At 42.2% G+C, this 23,359-nt stretch overlaps 1 protein-coding gene and 1 long non-coding RNA gene across 6 annotated transcripts in view; one reads left to right on the top strand and one right to left on the bottom strand.

Annotated features, from left to right (window-relative positions):
* The window catches only part of GAS7 (growth arrest specific 7), a 146,091-nt gene that overhangs the window by 91,765 nt on the left and 30,967 nt on the right, over positions 1-23,359 (top strand). For all 5 annotated transcript variants that reach the window (XR_014522122.1, XM_083487598.1, XM_083487599.1 and 2 more), the window contains exons 3-5: positions 14,821-14,898; positions 17,542-17,627; positions 23,115-23,168. Coding sequence is in view for 4 of the 5 variants with exons in the window: in XM_083487598.1 (XP_083343724.1) it covers positions 14,821-14,898; positions 17,542-17,627; positions 23,115-23,168 (218 nt within the window). In the remaining variant the exon portion in view is untranslated. The remainder of the gene's footprint in view (positions 1-14,820; positions 14,899-17,541; positions 17,628-23,114; positions 23,169-23,359) is intronic.
* LOC310699630 lies at positions 19,537-23,169 on the bottom strand. The gene is made up of 2 exons (XR_014522173.1): positions 23,059-23,169; positions 19,537-21,920 (listed from the first exon to the last, which is right to left on the bottom strand). It is a non-coding gene; the product is annotated as an uncharacterized lncRNA (long non-coding RNA).

The following is a 23,359-nucleotide window of genomic DNA, read 5'->3' as shown; positions in this document are numbered from 1 at the left end:
CTTACTTATTGACTGCTGTTCTTTGGTATATTGGTTTTTTTTTTAAGTGTGTCTACAGGAAAAGGCATGCCTGCACACATGTCTACAATGGACCTTGGTCAGGACGTATTAATTGAGGGAAGGAGACAGCAACACACTGTGTGAATGCATCTCCCTTTGAGATAGAAGTCACAGGCATAAAACTGAAAGCACTAACATGTGGGCTAAGGTGCACAGGTACACACATGGAGGCAGCAACCTCCATACTCGTTAATGCCCTAGTGTGGATACATCCATAGACAGGCATTGTGGGTTTAAATTCATAAGCACATTAGAAAACAGAGGGGGAAACAACATGTAGGTAGGAAATTGGAATCACTAGGTCTTCAAACACTTTTAGAAATGCTTTCCTAGAAAACGTTCGGTGCTGTAGGATTAAAGTAGACCAGGAACATGCTTCCATAGGTTATGCGATTCTAATAGTTCTGAGCAACCTCTGTGAGGTTTGGACACAAGCTAGCTAGAGAACAAGGAAGCTTACGAGGCAATCCTCCTCCTTGCCATGTCAGTGGCCTTCGAAGTTCCAGTTTAGTGCCCAGATGATTCAGATCCAAAGCCCATTCTTGAATAATGAAAAGCTGCCAGCACTGGTCGAAGCGTTTTCCACCTTATGATGATGTTGGCCAAGTAATATTGTATAAGAAGACAAGCGAAAAAGCTTGCGAAAAAAATCAATCTGGGATGTTTATACCAATAACAGGTTTCCATTCTCCGTACTAATGCAGACTCCCTTATTCAATTAGTTTTCTTGGCTAGTAAACCTACTGAGCATTTATTGAATCTGTTTCTAACCCACCCTTCATCAGCTGATCTCAGGACAGGATACAATGCAAACAAATATTCCATTAGAAGAATTTAAATAAAACTGCATCCAATAAAACAAATAAAGGCCAGGAGAAATACCATAATTAAAACCACCAATCTTTAGAGGTTCACGCAGAGTGGGCGTCACACTTCTAGCATTAAAAATGACTGATTTAAATCTAATATCCTATGGATGCCTGGATGAGCAAATAAGTTTGTAATTGGTTCTGAAATGGGGGAGGGAGAGTGTTAGCACAAAATGTATATCAGAGGGAGGACATTTCAGAAATAGGGCTCATGGACACTTAAGTAGAGCTGCAATCCTAACCCCTTTAGAATAATGGAATCATAGAATTGTAGAGTTAGAAGGTACCCCCTGGGTCCTCTAGTCCAACCCCCTGCAGTGCTACTTACCTGGTAGTAAGCCCATTGAATTCAATGGAGCTTATTTCCAAATATACGTGTTTTGAATTGTACTGCTAAAGATCTAACATATCATGCACATTGCTCATCTCCCTCAAATAGGAGCTTTCAATGGAAGGGTGGGAGCCCCATGGGAAAGATATGTGGTTGTCAGGAGGTGGAGCTCTCCTCTAGTTCTATTCTTCTTGACTTGACTGGTGAATCAGATTATGAGGTTTTGTCTGTTCTCTCACTGTGTTTTTGTGCTGGTGACTAACTTACAATGTCCCAGTGGGTTCATGAGAACCCATGATCTCATAAGATGCTGAGAGTGTTGCTCTGCCACAATCTTTACATCTTAACTAAAAGCAGAAGGTTTGAAGAGGGGAGAGAGTGACAGTCTGGTGATGATCTCTTTGGTACAGGGCGTATCCATGCTTCTTTAAGTGGAGCTGGCAGACTGCCCTCCTTCAGAAAGAGGCGTTTGGCTATATATAACAATGGGCCTAAGTTCTTCTTTCCTTGCAAGCTCTCTCAGCTATGAGGGACGTGGGTTTGAGTACAAATTGTTTCTGTTGCTGCTGCTGTCAATAATGTGTTATTTTATTGAGTCGCTGTACCACCTCCTAGGGAAGAGAGAGGAGACCTTTGATACTTTTGCACGCTTTATTCCAGCTAGTAGCTATGCTGGTGTGGCCTCCGTTTGCCATAGGCCACAGGAATAAAGCTGATTCTGAAAGGTAAAGGCTTTGTGCCTTTGCAGACTAGGTCATCTCATACTAAAAATCATTATTCATAAAACGCCTCTTGTGATTTGTTGCTGTTGCTGTTCTTACTGCCCTTATTAGATTTGTTTTCAAAGCAGCTCTGTATGCTGTAATGCTGAAAATTCCCCAATACAGGCCAATATAAGCCTTCATCACTTTTCATACAACTTCAAATTATTTAGGATACAGGCCTGCAAGCGGAGTTCCTTTGTTAGGAATAATACTGCACTGATTGTTAAAAGAGTTCTGTAGAGCAGGCTTGCGCTCCCCCTGAAGACTCAGGTTTGCAATGTTGGTGTACTCGCTCCTGGATGCCCAGTTGGCAACGCTGTTTCTGTTTGTTTGTTTAAAGCCATGCTCCTACCTGGATAAGGAATGTCCTAGCTCATGGTCATTCATACCTCAATCAGGCTAGATTATCATAAAGCTCTGTGGGACTGCCTTTGAAGTTTTTCTCAGAAACTGCAAGTGGTATAGAATGTGATTGCCAGATTGTTGACTCAGGTGTTCCTGAATGAATATAATAGGGCCTATTTCACAGCAACTTCACTGGCTCTTGGTTGGTTTGCAGGTCCATGTCCAAGTGCTGGCATTGATCTTTTAAAGTCCTTTGTAGCCTGGGTGTAGCTTGGTCCATAGCCAACCTACCTGTACTGTGCTTTTAAGCACCTTCTCATATGCCCTGTTCCAAGTCCATCGACTATTGGCATTAAAGCAGAGGGCTATCCAGGATCCAACCATCCTGACAATGGAACCAAGAATAAGGAACTTCCACCTGGCTTGCTATACCTCCTCTATATACATCATTAGAGACTAGACTTCTAATGCGGTGCTTTTTTAGAAAGCCCTTTAGGACTCTTAACTTTGGTATTTTTGTGTTTGTGTTTCATTGGTTGTTTCCTGCTGCTGGATCTAATTAATTATCAGTTTCCTGTTGTGTTCCACTGTTTACTTTATGTGGTTTGGTTTATTTACTTCTGCAGCATGGAACATGTTAGCAGACCAGTAGACACGATGTAAATTTTTAATAAATAAAAATGCTTGTCATAGCAAAAACCTACAGCCAGATTGCAGCCTCTTCTGTAATATAGCCTTCAGGGCTTAGATGCAATATATAAATTAAGCAGGCCATCTGAACTTTTTTAAAAACAAAAGGTGCAGTTCAACAGCACAACTCTATAACAGCATGGGGGAACAAACACCCATTGTGTTTGTCAGATCTGGCATACAGAATGCACTCCTTTTCTTTTTATCCAATTCTCTGCAAAGCACCATGTATATAATGGCATATGCTTTTAGTAATATTTATATTAATATTTGTATTTTCCCCAATTGATTTATGCGAAAATGCTGTGGTCCAAATTGGATGTCATAAATTTTCATTTTTTATCACGGTGAACTGTTTCTTCAAATTATTATTATTTTGGAACTTTTCTCCCATATATACGTTGTAATCGTATTTTTGTGCTGATCACCGTGGCTTTTGGGTAGGACTGTAAAGTAAAGTGGGGTTGGGGGGAGCAGATATACATAATAAATAATGATGATAGCATTCCAGTAATAACACACTTTGTTAAATAAATAGTTTATGAAATGCTAAAATATGTGCATACTCATGAATACTGCCAAGCGCAGTCCATAACTCGGCTCCTGCCTGTGATAAAACTGACAGAGGAATTGACTAGCTCAGATTTAACAGCTAAGTTGTTCTGCCCAAATTGTTTGTCTCAATGGGATGCCAGCTTTTTCACCCATTTCAGCTACATGGTCTTTCTCATATGCCTTTTCGGCTAGAAACCAGAACTAATTAACAGGTATGATATTGTATTACAGGTTTCTTTCTTTGTTAAATTTTGGCCCAAAAGAAAGAAAGAAAGAAAAAGACCCAGACATGCCTTACAAAGAATACATGCAAAATTTAAATGATACAATAAAATACAACCTACAACAAATTTAAACAAGCAATAACGTTTACAGCTAAATACCTTACACACAAATAATGCAACTTTCCCTGGACCTAAAAGCAAACATCAGTCCCACAAATATTCCAGAAAGAACCCTCGCCCCCAATTTACCTGGTAGAGAAGTGGGCAGGTATAGTGGAAATCCTCACCCTTGATTGTCACCAACAAACAGCAGCTCCTTATATGTTTCCCAGGCAAAGTGATGGTGCGGTGCAGAGCCCATCATCCCAAATGCAGCTTTATAAACCTGTATCTGAATAAAGAAAAATCATACCTAACATTGGTCTAACATTGCAATGTAACTGCTACAATTTTAGTGTATAAAGCAGTGGAACATTTCTGCAAGTTGTTGGCTATTCGCACATCATGGTAAACCACAGTTTATAGTTTTCCTTCCATACACCAGTCATACCCTCACGTAACATGGAAGAGGGATGGGAAAGAAGCCACAATCTATGGCTTAGTGTTGAGTCTGAACTGGGAATAATGGTTTGTTTTGCTCCAAATAAACCATGATCTGGAGGCAGGAATTATTCTTGACCTAACAATCCTGGTTTGTTGGAAGAAAACAAGCCACAATCCCCAGTTTGAATGTAATGCTAAGCCAAGGATTGCAGTTCGTTTCTGCCCCATGCTAGCAGAAAGGAGCGAAATAGGCACAACCAGTTTGTTCATGGTAAACCATGGCAGTTTTGGAACGTGCCCTACATACTTGCTTTTCTTCAGTACTCAAACACTTAGCACCAACAACAAGGGAGAGAAAAACCCTTGGCCATCCCTCTGGAACAAGGCTATCTGAAGAAACACCTCTGCCATAGAGGTATATTTCTAGTACCTAGTGCTACAAAAGCACTGAGACTGCTGTGAGACCCCTGCAACCCTGTGCTTTCGAAAGCTTTTGAGTGGATAGACTATGATGATGATATCCTGGAGATGACATGCATGGACGACAGCCTTGTGATGAGAAGGTATTACAGAGCGACTCAAAGACCACGCTCATTTGACAGAGAGCCCCGAGAGGGAGATAGGTCAGACATTATGAAAGAGACAGATGTATGTAGGAAGAAGAATCTTAGGCCCTCCAGAGATGGATAGGCGGCGTGATCTGTCGAGGGAGGAGGTTGTTGGGAAGCCCAGAGCCAGAAGGGAGTGGGAGTAGAAATATGGAAGAGAGAGCTGGGTTAAAGGGTTCCACGGTGATGATAAGCAATATGTGAGCAGGCTCTGTCATTCTTGGGCTTGTCTTCCTGCTGTAGCTTTTCTTGCCATCACAGCCGTGAACTCCAGTGATATGTAGACAAGACAGGGACAAATGACGCCTAAATGCAAAAAGCTGTGGTCCCTTAGACGGGGGATACACCCCCAACTTAGCCAACGTTAGAGGAGGAAGCACTGACCAGCTTTAGCTTTTCGCACTGACCAGCCACGTCCCTTCAGCAGCTCTGCTTTTGGCCTCGGTGTCAACAGGTCCCATATGAGTAGGACTCTTCCTTGGCCAATCAGAATCCCCCTTCAGGTAGAGCAGCCATATGTGCAAAGTGCCTGTTCTTACTGAAGCCAAGTGTGTAGCCACCAGGCTGGCTGGCGCAGCGCCTCTCTTCCCCTTTCCCAGTTTGTGCATAGCGTTGTGTGTCTGAACACCCTTATTATCTCTTGCTTAGGAGCTGCTTAGCCTCCCATAGAGGTGCATCTTCTGGAATCCACTGTATCGGTTGTTTTCCGTTCCATCTTACATAGTTATTTTCTCGTAATTTTCTCATTTCCTGTGCTTTGATACTGCCCTGTGCCCAAGTTCCCTAGGAGTTAAGTAGCATCTGAAATAATTCACAGGCTTGCCAGATCAGTTGAATAGAGCTATTAGTATAACATGTATTGACTTTGGGGAGAGGGGAAAAACAAAAGCAGCCACCAGCAACCTGTATTTGTGCCAATTGTCTATAAGGCTTTTTTTCTGGAAAAGCAAACTGATTGACTTCTTCTATTCTGAGAACTGTAATTGTGGACTGCCTTGTTATTTTAGTTACTGCCAGTATATGGCAGTGTAACACTGCAGGGTTGGCAAGGATTCTTATGTTACATAACAGCAAGTCAGGGATGCCAGTTCCTTTCATCTTTTCATGTGTAAGAATTAAGGATGGATCAGCTGTATGATTTCCTTTCTGAAAGCATGAAAATATAAGGCTGTGGGTGTTGGGTTTTTTTTTTTTTTTTGTGGCAGGAAAGGATGATTTTCTGCAACAATTTCGCTGCCTGCAACTTACACAAAGAAACAGATTTGCTTTTGTTAAATATTTCTAAATACTAAATCAGTAGTTTTATTAAAATCAGTCATATCAGATTAATATGCCTCCCTCCCCAAAATCTGGATTTTGCATCATTGCTTGTTTTTTTTTTAATATTGACTGTAAAGGATAAGAATGTGCAAATATTTAGCACTGACAACTAAAACACAGAAACTTAAAAGCAGAATGTCCATGATTCATTTGTGCTTTAATGAAATTCAGTTAACATGATTTTCACAAATATTGGAAACATGACACTAGTCCACAGCTGATGGACATATTGCGCTGCTTCTGTGGAACCATTTGTGAAGCTCCTACTGCAAACTTGGTATCTTTTATTGGAGATGACTAGTTGTTTATGAAAATTTTAATTGACTCTCATCATATTATAGGTCAGCAGGACAATACCTGAAAGTCAAGTTGGCATAACATTTTCCCCCCTGCACTATGTTGGCATACCTCAGTCTTTCCAAAGACTTATGCAGCCTGTTGCTGGAATTCTGGCAGGACCATGATATATTTATTTATTTATAAAACAAACCTTTCAAAACAGTATGTTTTCAATAGCAAAACAAAATCCAAACTCTCTTTATCAAGCAAGACATTTTGGATTGTGTAAAGCAGGAGTGGGGAGCTTGTGGCCCTCCAGATGTTGTTTGGCTGCAGATTCCCCATCCCTGGTCTGGCCTTATAGGAGCAAGTTCAGATTATGCCTATGAACCCACTTTGGGGGAAGGAGGCAGAGGATGTTAATCATTAGAGAGGAGAGGAATCGCTAGGTCCCATTCCAAAATGGTTTGACAGTTGCCAAACATGGGAGTTGAGAGCAGCCGGGGGGGGGGGTGTCATCCTGGGCAGGGCCAGTGCAGCCATTAGGTGGGTTGAGGCTGCCGCCTCAGGCAGCAGAAGCCCCTGAGGCAGCACCCCTGGGGCCGCCCTGCCAGTACACGCCACCTCTGGCTCTGCTGTTGGGCAAGTTCTTGGCGATTCCGCCAGAGATCTCACCCGAAATTGCTGAGATATTGGCTGATATTGGCGTTCCTTCTTTGCCAGTGGTGGAGGTGGAAGGGTGGGTGGTGCAGGCAGCAGGATCAGGTGCAGAGCTGTCTTAAGCATATGCAGCACTGGGGTGCAAAGATCTGCCACGCGCGTCCTCTCCCCAGGTTGCCCAGTCCCAGGTGCGCAGGAGGGCGGAGTCGGCCAGCTGCCTCAGCATCTCGCTGGCTCGGTCGCCCCTGAACTCGTGGCTCAGAGCCGCCTGCAGCAGAAGAGCCTGCTGTGGTGCTCCAACCGACGGGCGGGCTCTTCCTCTGACTCAACTCTCGGGCCCCGGACTCACCGCCTGGCGCTCCTGAGAGCCCGGCGCCCAGGTGCCCCACACCCCTAGCACCTATGGGTAAGACGGCCCTGATCAGGTGTTGCAGTGCTGGTGGCGGCCATCGCTGCAGCAGCAGGGCAAGGCAGTACTTCCTTTTTCACCTCAAGTGTTGAAGCAGGATGTGCCACCCCTGATCTGTGGTCTTGACTAGGCCTCTCTGAGTTGTGGAGCTGCGCTGAGGTGAGGTGAGCATAGCATGGAATAGAATTGGCTAGGAAGGCTCCTCAGAGAGTGCAAACCATTACCTTTGAGTACCACTTCCTATGGCAGCCTCTGTAGTTGCTCCCTTGGAGCAGCAACTCCATGCACAGTTTGTAACTTGGGTCACGGCTCCTCACTCTTCATGTGAAACCTAGTGGCTCTCATTGCACCTAAACTGCACTTCTTTAAGAGCATGAAATACGCTAAATAAAATGTAAAAGTATATTTAAACATTAATTACAAATATGTCCAGAGAGACAAGCTTCTAGTTGCTGCACCTAAGGTACCTAAGTATATTTTAATTTTTGACAGTTGGGGAACTAGAGTCAGAATTAATTGGGAAAATAGAAACCATTGACATTGTAGTAAGCAAAATGAAAACTTTATTATCTGGGCTTAGAAACAGTATGTAGACTTTGGATTTATCGTGCAGAAACAGACGAAATTCAATTTTTAGGGACAGAGCTCAGAGAATAAATCTTTAATATAATTAATGCGTCAGCAATACATTTGGATAATCAGACTTTATAATATTATTGAAGAACTCAGTCATATTTCATCGTTGTATACAGTAATTGTCATAGTGGGGGGAAATTAACCATCCTTATTTATTCATTAGTTTTCTATCCTGTGCTGTCCCAGTAAATAATACATTTTTGAACATTCTAGCATAACTCATGTTGAGTGAATGATCCTTAACTTTTTTTCTGAAAAAGAAAAAACTTTATTGGTAGTTTGCACAAATAGAAATAGATGAGATGGTAAAGGTGACAATGGCAAAATGGGTCATAGATATTGGTTACAACATAGAATTGTCCGTATTGGAAAAAATATGGGGGGGGGGGAAACCATAAATTTCTCTACCTGTTATCTTATTAAGGAAAACCTACAAAAGATGATGTACTGTTGGTACTTGACACCGAGCAAATTAATGGAAATGTATTTTTAAAAAGGGTCTAATTTATGCTGGAAGTGCCACAAGATGGAGGGAACCCTGATCCATATGTGGTGGTCATGTAAATATGTTAGAGAGTATTGGGAAATGATCCACACAGAATTTAAAAAATATTCTAAAACCCACATTTTCCAAAAGACCAGAGGCCTTTCTGTTAGGGATAATAGGTAATGACATTCCAAAAAAGGCACTCAATATTTTTCTGTATGCAACTGCTGCAGCTAGAATAGTATATGACAAAAAGTGGAAAGAGGAAGAAATAACCACAAAGGAAATTTGGTAGAACAAATTGATAGAATACAAAGAATTAGTAACCATGACCACAAAACTAAGGATGATTTAAAGACAAGAGAAGAGTGGAAGTGTTTTGGAGATTATTTTAGAGGATACAATATACAATTTAATCTACAAGTAGGAGTTAACATATGAGCAGTAGATAGCATCAAAAGAGGAAGACTTGAAGTGGTAATGGGTGAAATATCAGGATAAGCAGCAGATCAAGATTTCCCTAGAATACCACAGAGAGATGGATTGGGAAGTTTTAGGAAAAGAGATAAGTGATGGATACTGTACAATGTGTGCATAAAAGCTGTTAAAATTTCATAAATAAAAGTTTGAAAAAGAAGAAGAAGCTTTCGGTGATAAACCCATATACCAAAGAAAAGAAATAGTGGTTTTTTTTTCCAAAATTTTTTTTTACATATCTCTTCCTTGATTTTGTATGCGTGCGTGCGAACAATCTTCAGTTTCATTCATTGATGCAGCAGGTAGAAGAATCTGAGGAAAGTGAGATGCTGGAGAAATAGAAGGCTGTGTTATATAAAGGCTGTGTCACCATTTTGCAGGAACAATGTCTTTGGTAGACGGCCAGATTTCACACCTGTGGCAAATGCCTGAAAATGTTAGTATTCTTCAGCACTTGAGAACTCTTTATTTCCAACATCGCATCTTAGGAGCACCGCCTCTTTAATAATCTAGTCAAATACAGTAAAACAGCTATAATCACTAACATTACTAGCTGTGACTCTTTTAGCCACAAGACCTGAAGCAATGTGAATTGGTTGTTGCTGCAAATCACTGCTTTTAAAAAGCATTTCATTCATCATTCTGAAAAAGAAAATGTTTCATAAGAGCTTTTCTCAGACCATCTCCCCTCCTGCAGTTCCTAGTCTTTCTCTATATTGGGCCTCTGGATTAAAAAATGTGTGCTCAGAACAAAACAGATTCCTCATTATTCCACACCTCCTGAATCTCATATCTCTAGGCATCTTACAATAAACTGTCACACGGAGCAATGCAGAGCATTTAAAATTTATATTTAGTTACAGCTTGACCTGTTGGTTTAGCTTAAGTGTGTTTGGATTGGGATCACTAGTCATAAAGGCAGAAACTGTACAGGCATGATATGTGCATGTGTGTACTGAGGGGGTGAGGGGAGATGTGACCCTAGAAATCAGCAATTTCCTATACAATTGGTCACAATAGCATTCCTATTTCTTAAAGCAAATTAACACCTGTTTTCCCTGAACCTTCTGGGCAGGTACTATCTGAGTTCTGTACAACTGTGCTTGGTAGCAGTTGCTGCGCTCCCACATTTCAGAGAAACCATGACCGATATTCCATCTCTCTGGATATGAGTTGTTGGGTGCCTTTTCCTTTTCCTCCTTCTATTGCAGAATGCACACACAAAGTGCTAATGCTTCCACGGTTTAATCAAACAGTTGTGTACTCTGCACTGCTGTGAAACCCCTGATGACTCACTGTTGCCATCCTCACATTATGCAGACATTCCAAACAAGCATAAAATAAAAGCCATAACACAAGACAGCAAAATAGGAAATGGGATGCTAAGTAAAATAGAACACACACACACACAAAAAAATAGAACACTTGCTAATTGCCTTCCTTCAATGCTGGTTTATATTTTTAAACCTCATCGACTAATAATTCGCACTTGAATCAACACAATTTCTGCACCACTTAGGGTGATGATTTTTTTAAAAATGTGAATATTCAGTTGAGGGAATTCTAGGAGAGAAGGGGGAAATTATATATCTTTTCCTTTTCCTTTTGGTAGGAGAGCCAGGGCGAGGTGTGTGTATGTGAACCAGATAGCTACAGACTAGTTAGCTTGTACAACATCCAGGCCAGTATCCTTGAAAAGGGCTGCAATTAAGAAAACTATGCATGGAGACCATACTTTTTATAAGGAAAATGCTTGCACACAAGCAATTTTGCATTCGTATTTTATAAGGACTACAAGCTTAATTGGTCACTTGCTATGTAGATGAATTCAACTTTGGGGTCAATTTGCAATTTATGTTACTGTCCTTATGCAGCCTTTCTCAACCTTGGGACCCCACAGGTCCTTGAACTACAGCTCCCATCATCCCTGACCACAGGGATGATGGGAATTGTAGTCCAACAAACCCAAGGTTGTGAAAGGCTGGTCCTATGTGTGACTGGTGTGTCTTGCTACATGAATTGCATTGCTTTCCTGTTTTGACTGATCTTTGAACTCCAGTAAAAGCTGTGTTTTATGCAAAACCTTCTTTATGTGAGTAGAAAGCTAGCAAGTACAATTATGACACATGATGAATTGATTGATGACTCATCCGCCACAAATATGCTGTAGTTTGGGAAGGAAATGAACACATCTGATCCGGAGGATTTTGTGAATCATCCCTTAGGCCATAAGGTGCTTTGGAACCCTGTGAAAGGGATTCCGTTAGGTGACTGGGACAAGCTGTAATGATGTCGTGTGATTGACAGGTGAGCTGCTCCACCCACCTGCCAGAGTTGGTGTTACGGGAGCCAAAAAAGATTCCCCAACCCTGTGTTAGGGAATTTCCAGGTGGATCTTGTCTTTCAGTGCCATATTTGCTTTAACCTTGATTCATTGTCAGTGATGTTTTGGCTCGATTAGAAGGAACTTTGGTGCTGATGATATCAAAACTCATGTTTATCACATTAGATATGGAAGATGCCTTAGCTTAGTGATAGTGTCACTGCATACTTGTTTCTTCCCTGGCATTTTTAAATAAAAGGATTTGGGGCCCCAGACAGCTGTTTCCAATCACGAGTACTATGTACTGGAGAGATTCATTGCTTTATTTATTTTACTGCTTTATAAAAATGCATTTATGCTATCTTTATGCCCCTGCCAAGGTGTACAATATTGCAGCATAGTACAGAAGCAATAGAATTATTGGTATAAAGCATCTCTTAATTAAATGTAAAGAAAAAGATGTGTGTAAAGAAAAAGATGTGTGTTATGTTCAAGCCTCGAGGGAAGTAAGAGGGTCACAAAAGAATATTGCTGTAGGTAGTAGGGTAGCCTTGCTAGTAAACATCACTTAAAAAAAAAAGTTAAAATACTATGGGTATTATAAGGAAGAGGAGCAGAGGTGGAGAAACCACCGGCCGTGGAGGCTGAGCTGTCGCGTGTGATGGTGCCGAGTGGTTGTGCCACGTCGGAGGAGACAGGAATGTGGTGGCAACTCAGCTTCTCCCTCTCCTGCAGTGGAGGGGAAGCAGTCCCTGGCCCATGGTGGTGGAGGCAGGAAGAGGAGGAGCCACTAGTCATGGAAGCCAAGTTGCCATGTGATGCCCAGAGATCCTGCATGCAACGGTGTCACGCCTGATGTCTGGGCATTGCGTGACGTTGTTGTGCACGCACGACCGGCCCATCCACCCCCACCTCATTCCCAAGTCAATGCTTCTGCAAGGAATTGATAAACTAGGATGGAAAACACATTATCCCACTTGCAAGAGTGCAAAGAAGCAGTGATATCCCTGTAACTAATGCAGAGCTTTGAGAAGAAGCACCTGAATCCTGTGTCGCAACTGAGTGAGAACTCCCCAATTACCGTGCACACCTACATGCAACTATCAATTGCAAAGCGTTCCGATTTTTAAAGAAAGAATTACTACAGCATAAAACCAGTGGTACACAAATGAGAATGTTGTAATGGTATCACGAGGCAGCCTGCAGTGCAGTACCCTAAGCTGGCTTTGCGGGCTTCACAGATTGTGCCATTGGCACAAATCCTTTCGTGAGGAAAGAGGAATGTGTAAAAAACAGAATAATCACGAAGGGTTATACAAAGAAAATTGGTAGGAAAGGGCAAAGAGGAGTTTAGGGGGTGTAGTGACAATCTGCCCCGGATGCCTGGTTTGTAGTTTCAGGTGTTGCTGCTGACCGCTTACCCCCACCCCAGCCCTGATGTCACATGTTTCCTTACCTTTGAAACCCTATTCTCGTGGGGTCTAGGTGAGGTTTGACCCATTAATGCATTATTATTTTTTAACTTCTCCATGCTGCCTCCCTGTGCAATGTGTCCCACAGTGTAAGTTAACGTAGTTTCTGAGAATCGGCTTGAAAATTAGCTTGATGTGTTGCTTGCAGTGCCCCTTCTCACGTACTTCATGCTTGACCTGCACAGAGCCAGAATACAGAAGCTGCAGGCATTAGAGAAATCATTTTTCTACCTGCAGTCATAAAAAGAACACAGCACTGCATTGCTTGCAGCCCAGCAATTGACTTTGCCTTGTCTGTGGTTTTGCCTCTAAGCAGAGCTAATTCAAAGTTACAGCACCACCTACCGTTGGAGATTATCATTTGAAAGTGGCTGCTGTGATTCCTTGTTTAATTCTTGCTTGTTGCCCAAATCTCCCCATGCCTCATGAAAACCTGAAGGATGCAAAACCTAAAAGAGAATCTTCTTCCTTCCTTCCTTCCTTCCTTCCTTCCTTCCTTCCTTCCTTCCTTCCTTCCTTCCTTCCTTTTTTTCTATGTTCATACTGTATATCTAAATAGAAAAGTAAGAGACATTTACTCAATCTGCAATCCATTTGTTGAATGGATGCAATTCAGTGTAGGGGGCAAATACATTCCGAAGAAAAGGAGTCCAGGAGAAAAGAAATATGACTTCCAATGAACTTTGTGTGTACATCTCTTTTATACTGGCAGCAGCACTGTACACTGAAAAACAGTCATTCTGTTAACCTCCAACATGTATTAAACCCTGATTGTAGTTACTTGTGGTGAAGGGAAGATAGATACTCTGCATGTGGTCAATCTGCTCTTTACTCTGCATATTCCATGGGTTGTAAAACAAAATTCAAGGCCTTGGCTCTGATGAATAGTGACTCAAATTAATGATCTGCTGCTGTGAGCCAAATGTAATGTTAACTGTTAAAGCCCTGTACAGCCAAGGGCCTGGATAGTTGAGGAATCTCCTTTTCCCACCCATGGACCTGTCCATACATTGAGATCTTTAGAGAAGGCTCTCCTGGTTGTGTGCTACAGCCTCCCGAAGTTCACACCGTGGCATTCTGAAGAAACTTCTCCATAGTGGGGCCTAAATTATAGAATTCCCCTCACCTCTGAAATAAAGGAGGGAGCACTTACGGATTTTCAGTGCCTACTAATGTCTTATCTGTTGACTTTGGGCAATTGATGGAAATTAGTACTGATCTTGAGGTCATAAGTTACCGTCTTCTGATTTTATTGCTGGAATTTCTTATTGTGTTTTTAATATGCTGATAGTATCACAGCCCTCTCTTGGATTTCTTCTAGCAATGAATAATGGATAATAAATACTTTAAATGAAATAAATACAAATTAAGCCTCTTCTGATAATAAGGTTGCTGAGTATCATAAAGGCACACCGAAATGGGACTTTCAGCTTCTCTGACTATCACAGACTGGGTGCTCCAGTTGTACACACCTGATAGGTATGAAACCACAGTGGTGTGTTTCTGTGGAGTGGCTTCCTCCAGTAAGTGTGAGGATTGCTCGAGGGGAAAGCTTCCAGCTGAGCACGCTCTTAAGTGATGCCATCTGAAAGGATTGCCCTTAAGTTGGGGAGCATTATATAAAGCAGCACAGAACAGGAGTTAACCATCTCTTATCTGATAAGGGTGGACATTTATTTGGTCCACTTTTGGGGGGGGCAGACAGGAAATCTTTCTTGTATATATTTGTGATTCTGACTGCACTCACATCAATGTTGTTTTTGAACAGAGACTACTTGGGAGCGGCCAAGCAGTGTGCCCGGGACACCAAAGAGCCCTGTGACACAGAAGAACTCCTTGCCTACAGGTAGGGGGCAAATTAGGCGGCGCGCATTAGATTTCCTGAAATAAACACACATACACTCTTCACGGTTTGTACCGAGGTGGCTAATATCTGTGACATCTCCATTGACTGGTATTTAAAGTGGTGCTTGGAGGGTAGTGCATGGTCAAGTTATGGCACATGAAGGACATTTTTTTTCTATACTTCCGTGCGATCTCTCCTGGCTATCAACCATGTGCTTATATAAGTCTATGATGCTGATCTTTGAGAGCCAACTGCAGATTTTAGCAACGAGAAAGGCGAGGGGATGCTTCTAGATCAGTCATTAATTTCTTTCTACCATGCAATTCTGGTTTTGTTTTTACAAATGGTGTCACAGCATCCTATCCTTTCTGAGTAAGAGAATGGTAATAAACCCAAAGTCCCCTACAAAATGTGGTGGTGGGGGAGCCTGATAAGCTAAAATTGATGAATTACAGGTCGGCGGCTCGAATCCCCGCAACGGGGTGAGCTCCCGTTGCTCAGTCCCTGCTTCTGCCAACCTAGCAGTTTGAAAGCATGCCAGTGCAAGTAGATAAATAGGTACCGCTCCGGCGGAAAGGTAAACGGCGTTTCCATGTGCTGCTCTGGTTTCGCCAGAAGCGGCTTAGTCATACTGGCCACATGACCCGGAAAAACTGTCTGTGGAAGCGTACAAATGCCGGCTCCCTCAGCCTTTAAGGTGAGGTGAGCGCCGCAACCCCAGACTTGTTTGTGACTGGACTTAATTGTCAGGGGTCCCTTTACCTTTACAGTAATATGAATGTACTAGAGGATGCTGTCCCCACCTGCTCTGCTTGCTAGCCCTTGGTCAATCCCCTTTACTAGGCCTCTTTCCCTGTCCCCACATTTTACCCAGTCCTTTGCTCAGCTTGCCCCAAACACCCCCCCCCCCGTTCTGTCACAGCTTGTTAAATGTTTAACAGAGAGGCGGGTGCTTTACAGAGCCATTTGCCAAACCGCTCTCTGAAGTACCTCCCACCCTCTTTTAAATGTCACTCCAGATATTTGGAGGGGGGGTAAAGTTTATTTCTATTTCATTTTATAATGTATATAAAACAGAGAGAACAATTATAACAACAGACAAAAAGTAAATGATGAAAAACGAAACTGTAAAATAGGCACATAGAGTGAGTGGTTGTACATGAGTTAAAATAACAAAGTCCCAAGTAAAGACTATCAACTTTTATCAGATCATAAAAGTACAGTTCCAGATTTCCCAGGCTTGTGACGAGGGCTGCCTTGAAAATGACGGTTCCGCTGTATATGCCATAAAGGAATGCCAAATCATATAAAAAGTGTCTGGAGGTTCTAGTCCTTGTCAAAATCTCAAATTATGTCTGATTTTCTACATTACTGTATACCTATATTTCAGAGTGAGCAGTACCAAGCTCCCAGTGTAAGATTTTGAGCTGTTCTCCATTGAGTTGCATTTTCTATTTGTGCTGCCAAGACCAAATTTTTTTGGCAATATATTTACATTGGTATCATAAAAAATACTCAGTAACACAAATTTTGGACAACATACAATTGTTTCCTTAATAATATTCATCATTTCTGTCAGAATTAAATTCCAAAAATCTTGCACCAACTGACAATTCCCACCATAAATGATAATACATACCAAGTTCATTGCATCCCCTCCAACAATAAGGTGATATAGAAGAAAACATTTTTTGAGATTTGTAGAGGAGTGCCATACTACCTGTTAAGAGGTAATGTTAAGAGGTTTTCCATAAGTAAACTGTGAACAGATTTTAAGGGGCGCAATTCACAGATATTTTTTTCCCAGTCTTTGGGAAGAATTTGTGTGGCAGCATCTACTCCCCATATATTTTAAAGGGGTTCCATGTATCCGTAAGCTATATTATGCAATATAGAATAGATTCATCCTTTCCGCTCTCTACCCATTGTTTTCCCATGTTGTGTTAAGGCTCTCAGAGCTTTTGTTTTTACATGTTCTTTTATAATACTCCAGAGATGTATAATGGCAGGGAAGAAGGCTCAGAGAATGGTTTGCCAAGCCATCCTTCTGCAGGGTCTTCTACCCGCCTTTAAACATTGCTCCTTCCTCATCTGCTCGCCTGACTCACCACCACCCATGCTGCTTGCTTGTTCATTCGCCTGCCTGTTGGTCTGTCATCATGCTGTAGTTGGTATGACTGCCTATTGGCGGCTATGCAAACTACAGCGTGATGACAGTTTTACTTTCAAAAATATAGAGACATACTGAATTTTATTGCATAAATTACTTGAGATAATCAGACATTTCATTTAAAGTGGAGTTGCCTGACCTTGCTGCAGAGTTTACAGAGGCTCGTGTTTTTACATAAATAGTTGATCTATCTCAATAATGTCTTTGCAATTGATGTGTTCTAGTTGCTAAAATTGCTGCCTGCTTGCATGTATTTCTGCATAGATTGATCAATCGATATATTATGTATTTCTGCAGAGTGTGTTTCATGTAGACTTGCTGTATTTGTGGTGACATTTTGAATTATACATTTACACTTGGTCATGTATGCCAGGTAAATTACTTAATTTGGAAGAAGAGCCTCAGAGATGGTAAACCCATTTCCCCCCATCTTTTTGAATCACGCCAGCTTCTTCTGTATCTTTTCTTTACAGTGAATGGGTATCACATACCAGGAACTTTGGTACCCCAACTAGAACCAAGCCACATGAGTCTCCGCAAAGTCAGCAGTGACCCCCAGGTAAGCACAGGAAATATTCCTGGATGTAGATGAAGGCTTTTATTTTCTATGATTGTTTAGAAATAGTGCAGTGGGATGAAGGACTGAAAGCAGTCTTCGTTCACTTAGATGTGCAGCAGTGATAGTTCAGTCTTTTAGTCCAAATTGTGCTGTGAACCTCAAAGTCCTTGTATTCCTGAACACTCTCTCTCCCTCTCCCTCCCCTCCCCCCTCCCCTTCTATTTTTATCACTGGAAGCTCTTATTGATCTTTCTCAACTTTAGCCATCTGTGATCATTTTGTAGTATGGAGTTTTTCGGGCTAGGTACCCAACATGTTTTCTTTTTTGTCAACATTGAATTGGAATATGTTGTACTTCTTGTAGCTGTTTGAGTGAGCATCCTCTTGCTATTGTACCATGAGACACTATAATCAAGATGATTTTTATTATCCATGCATTCTTTCCTAAATCTTGGAAGATTACAGCTATATTTCATAGCAATGCATTCCACTCTGCCTCAAAGTCTCCTTTACCCACTACAGTACTGGAGAAAAAATTCACCAACTTGTTAGAAGTTGGTTTTTTTTTGTGGGTTTTTTTGCAGAAATATGTGAGTTAAATCTTAGGCCATAAACATTCTAGAGCTTTATTTTTTTCCACTCAATTCAGATATGCTGAATATCTGTATAGCTCTACCCCTCTTGCCATTATTACTATATTATTGAAGTCTGCATTAAAGCCTGTTATGTAATTTGGGCTGCTTCCACACTGGTCACTTATTGTGGAACAACCATGCTTTGTTCACTCACTGTTTATGGGATGTCTGCATAACATAGTAATCAAACGTCCTCCTCCCAAGTTTTCTCTATTCAGCTTCCATTTTTGGGGTTTTTTTTTTAAAGAACTCAGAAAAATCTGGTTTTTTATTTGTTTGGGTTTTTTATCACAATGTAAGCACTGTGCAACATATCCCATGTAGGTGATCCATCACACAGCTGTTCTGGCTTATACAGGCCAGTTACGGCCTTCATAGATCTTGTTCTAGCAATTTCCTTCTCTATAGTCTGTCTCATCTCTCTCGGAATCAGCTCTATCACTTTAACTGTTCCCTTCTCAAATAGCATTGCTTTTGCATTCCTTTCCTCTCTCCACAACCCTGCACATCCCAACTTGCAGTACATCCCACACAATGGTCCCAATGAAAATTGCTACACACAAGATTTGGGGTGGGGGAAGGAGTGGCTTCCCACTCGGCTATAGAATGTTATTTGGATTCCAGACATTGCTGTCCCACCTACAGCGTAAAGCAGAACAGCACTGCTTGCATACTGCTTAATTGTCACCATCTGTAAGCACTCTTGGTTACTGATGCTTTTCAGCTGTCTAAGAAAATCTAGGGATTTACCTTAGCAAACAGCATTTGTAAAGTACAAGCTACTGTTCACTGTAGCTTCCAAAAACTAATTAACATTATTTGGGGTCCTCTGGAAATCTAAGGCATGACAGCAGGACATAGCTGAATTATGAAGGGCTAGCATGTTTGAGTGAATGCAGTGTTGAACCTGAGATCCAAATCTCTGTTAAGTCATTCATGTATGTTTAAATAAATCTGGTCATTTAAAGCCATGAGCTCGCAAAAGGGCTTTGGCAAGTTGCTGTTTCAAGCCTCAGTTTCTGTTCTGTAAAAAAGTTTATAATAGTCATAGTATAGCTGTGAGGCAAAGCATACTGCTACTCATAGAATATTGCTTTCTACCAGTTCTCTGTACTTTAAGGAATCACGTAGGCCAATTTCGCAAATGATGCTAAAATTGATTTTTGCATTTCTCCTCCCCACCTCCTCCTCACTGATTTTTTTGCATTTCCTGTATCTGTACATTCAGTTTGAAAAGCCACATTAAGTCTGGGTTGTTGTTGTTTTAAAAAAACAAAAAACAGCTTTCTTCACTCTTATTCTACACTAAAGATGATTAAAAAATGTTCCTGGGCAGGGACTCACACATTTCTGTTCATCGCTTGATGACTGTAATATCAAGTACTTTCTTGTATTGTGCAAACAGCCATCGCAGATCAAACGGCACTTTCATATCTGCTGACATCATTTCAGCGCAATATGTTCCAGCTGTGTTTGCAGCTCATAACATTTATTTTGTTTTTATCCCACCCATCCTCCTGAGATTTGAATAAAAATGAGCACGTGCACAGCAGCTCTGTGCAGGGGGGCTGGGAAGACAAGATAGTGACTTGCTCAAGACAACCCAGGGAGGAATGTAGCTGGGCAGAGATTAGAACCTGCACCTTCCCTGTATAAACCCAATACTGGAGCCACTGCCATGAAGTCATTGAACTAGCCATTCCATGGGGAAGGGCCATAGCTCAATGGTAGGGCATCTGCCCTGCATTCAGATGGCCCCAGGTTCAAGCCCCAGCATCTCTGGGTAGGGTTGGGGGAAAGACCCCCTACCAGAATCCTGGACAGCTGCTGCCGGTTAGTGAAGACAGTAGTGAGCTAGAATCTAGATGACCTAGAGGTGTGACTCTCTAGAGGTGTGAGAGCCAGTGTGGTGTAGTGGTTAAGAGCTGTAGACTCGTAATCTGGGGAACCGGGTTCGCATCTCCGCTCCTCCACATGCAGCTGCTGGGTGACCTTGGGTTAGTCACACTTCTCTCAGCCCCACTCACCTCACAGAGTGTTTATTGTGGGGGAGGAAGGGAAAGGAGAATGTTAGCCGCTTTGAGACTCCTTCGGGTAGTGATAAAGCGGGATATCAAATCCAAACTCTTCTTCTTCTCTATAAGGCAGCTTCATGTGTTCCTATGGGTGAGATGTACGTGCATGTGTGAGAGTAGTTCACACAAAAGAAAACCTCTTAAGGGCTGACTAAAAAGTTTTGCAAAATGTCAGAGGAGAAAGTGTGCATTGATAAGACAATTATTTGTTACCATAGTTCGGAAAATGTTTCTGCTTTCAGTTCACTGAGCCCTGCTTGAGTCAAGCAGGTCATATGTGAGAACACTGGAAACTTGGTTTTAAAAGCTCTGAGGACCTTGTAGACTCTGTGGGTGCTTTTTTCCTCTTTTTCTTCTCTGCTCATTCCCCTCACTTCCTCCCCTTAATGATGCCACCAGGAAAGAGGCGAAGAATAAAACTAGATTTTGCATCGTGTCTTCACAGTCTCTAAAATAAGCATATGGCTGGAGTGGGCACACCAAGAGAGTGATCTTCTGAAATCTTCTCTTCCTCCCTTGCTCTCTCTGAGGCTGAGAAGCCAGTTCTAAATTGTTGGCAAAGTTGTTCTCCTTTGCCCCTGTGAGTAGTTTGTTATCACACAGTAGTGTCTTTATGAAGAGAGGCAGAGGTAGTTGAGGAAGTAATTCACCTCTGCCTTTCCTAAGCGAGAGTATACAACACATCTCCTGTAGCATTGCATATCTCACTTTGGAAACTCTTGGACCTTGATCTGTAGGTGATTCTTGCATGAATCCACCTTGACCTGTGCTGCTGCTTCTTTGTAGTACTCTGGGTGGTGATCTGTTTTGGATACTGGATCAAGAGTATCTTTGTAGGTTTAAGATCCTACTGATCTTTTCTAGTCTTACTTGAGGGTATGGCTGGTGGGTCCAGGGAACAGCTACTCTCTGACCTAATGGCTTTGCAGGTTCATAATTGGCTGCTTCAATAGGCCCGTAAATGAATCAGCAGCTTTCAACACAGGTGAGTGCTCTTGTATTGGTTGTAGAGTGATCAGTGGGGAACCTACTGGGCCCCCTGGAAAGCATGGAGCTGAGTGAGACCAAGAATGCAGGAAAGTTGAAAGAATTTAAGGTGTGCCAGTGTTAACCAAGAAAACTTGAGTGTTAGGAAGCTCAAGGACTTAAGATTTGCTACTGTGTCTAGCAGTTTATTATGAAAGTGCATTGTAGAGGGGAACTCCATAACACATTTCCCCCCCTTAAAGATCAGGCTCAGGGGAGTTACAAGCAGCATCATTTATTTTAGAGAGGGGATGGTGATTTAGAGTTCTTCATTACACAGTTCTTCTTTCCGCAGGTGCTAGCGTCAGCTCTCCTTTTGCGGCTGGACCAATGCCAATCTGCTGTTTGGGGCATACTTTTTTCTGCTATGCGTGGGCAACTAATGCTAACAAAGAGGGATATTTAAAAATTTATTTACTTGCCTTGTCAGCATGAGATTAGAACATCTGAGGGAAATGGACTCATTTTCATATTCTGGATCAGCAAGAAGCTTCCTTTGAGGGGTATTGAAGGATTCCGTTTCACATATGTGAGGATATTTTAAAGAACAATAGCAGCTGTCGGGGGGGGGGGGGACATAAAGAGAAAGGCAAGAAGGCTTGTGTTCAAATTGCACCATAGCACATATAGACTGGTTTCTGGAAGAGATGTCATAGCTGGTAGAAAATGGTGCCTAAAGAAATTGTGGCATTTCTAGATCTTTGGAGTTTTGCACATAAAAATTAAGGACACATGCAGGGGGAACTGTTCTCTATCAGAGAGTGGTAAGGCAGAATAAAGTTGTTGTGCTATGTTTGTCCTTGTGGTACTTTTTTGTTACTCTGTGTAAAACTGGACAATGTGGCATAAATATTTCTTTGTGAGAGATAACCCTGGTAAGGACTACGAAGGACAAAACCCCCATAAATAAAAGCAATAAGGTTACAATGAATGGTGAGGCAGGACATGTTCCATCATGTTGTTAACTGTTGCACAGTAGCCTCAGACAGAATGGCATGCCAAACAAACACTTTAAAATAGGTGGCTGCTGACTCCATGTGCACTATATTTCTGTTTTGGGTCATTCCATTCACTGTCAGTCTGATGCAGGTGGGTTTTTTGTTGTGTTGTTTTGATGCTTTTGCTAATTTGCAGATGGAGGCAGAAGGAAGCCTGCAGTGTGTTAGCAACAACACTGCAGAGACTTCCTCCTCACCTTGCTTCTTGAGTCCCGGCTTTTAAAGCTGGTGTGAGGGGGGGGGGCAGTGGGACGAGCGGGTGAGATGTGTGTGCAGTTGCGATATGAACCTAACAGCAAAGGAAGCCTATGTGTACAGCAGCTGAACAGCATGCAAAACGTAAAGCAGAGCTTCGAATAACTCTTTTAGGCAGGCACAGTAGCTAAAGAGCCCTGCTTCAGAGTTGGCACGCAGTGGAAGAGTTAATTCCAAAGCTAGGCACTGATTGGAAGGGGAGGTGTCGCCGTGTTTCGGATGAATTATCTGGCTGTACAGAGCTCGTGTGCTGCTTCGTGAGCACAGTGCAGGAGTCTCCCATGCAAGAGTTGAACTGTGACACCTCTGGGGCATGGAAAGAGACTAAGCCAGAAAGCAGGGCAGAAAGGGAATCTCCTCCAATTTGGCTTGCACAAAGCACTGAGCACCCCTGCTTCCCACACACAAACACACACATACACCTTCCAGTAACTCAGAATACATACCATGTCGGATGTGGAGTGCAGTTTTGACGATGCCTCTTGCCTCTCTCCTCAGAGTCCTGGGTCCCCCTCACCTACTCGAAAGCAGAACAAGGAGACCACGTTCACGGTAAGTAGAATCCCACCGTGATGATCACCAGTCCAGTTGCTATGGTGATCTAGTCACCAGAGCAAGTAGCATTGCAGGGCAGGAGAGCCGTCAGTCCGTCTGTGTATGTGTTGGTGTGCTGAATCCGTGTGAAAGGGTCTGCCTCATGTTTTCCAGATGTAAACACGGTGCCTGCTTTCCACAGCAGTAGC

The sequence above is a fragment of the Podarcis liolepis genome (genome assembly GCF_965112155.1).
Source record: "Podarcis liolepis genome assembly, chromosome: 2".
In the NCBI taxonomy this organism is placed as follows: Eukaryota; Metazoa; Chordata; class Lepidosauria; order Squamata; family Lacertidae; genus Podarcis; species Podarcis liolepis.
The sequence above is the reverse complement of the archived record's forward strand: the minus strand, read 5'-3'. Positions and strand labels throughout refer to the sequence as shown.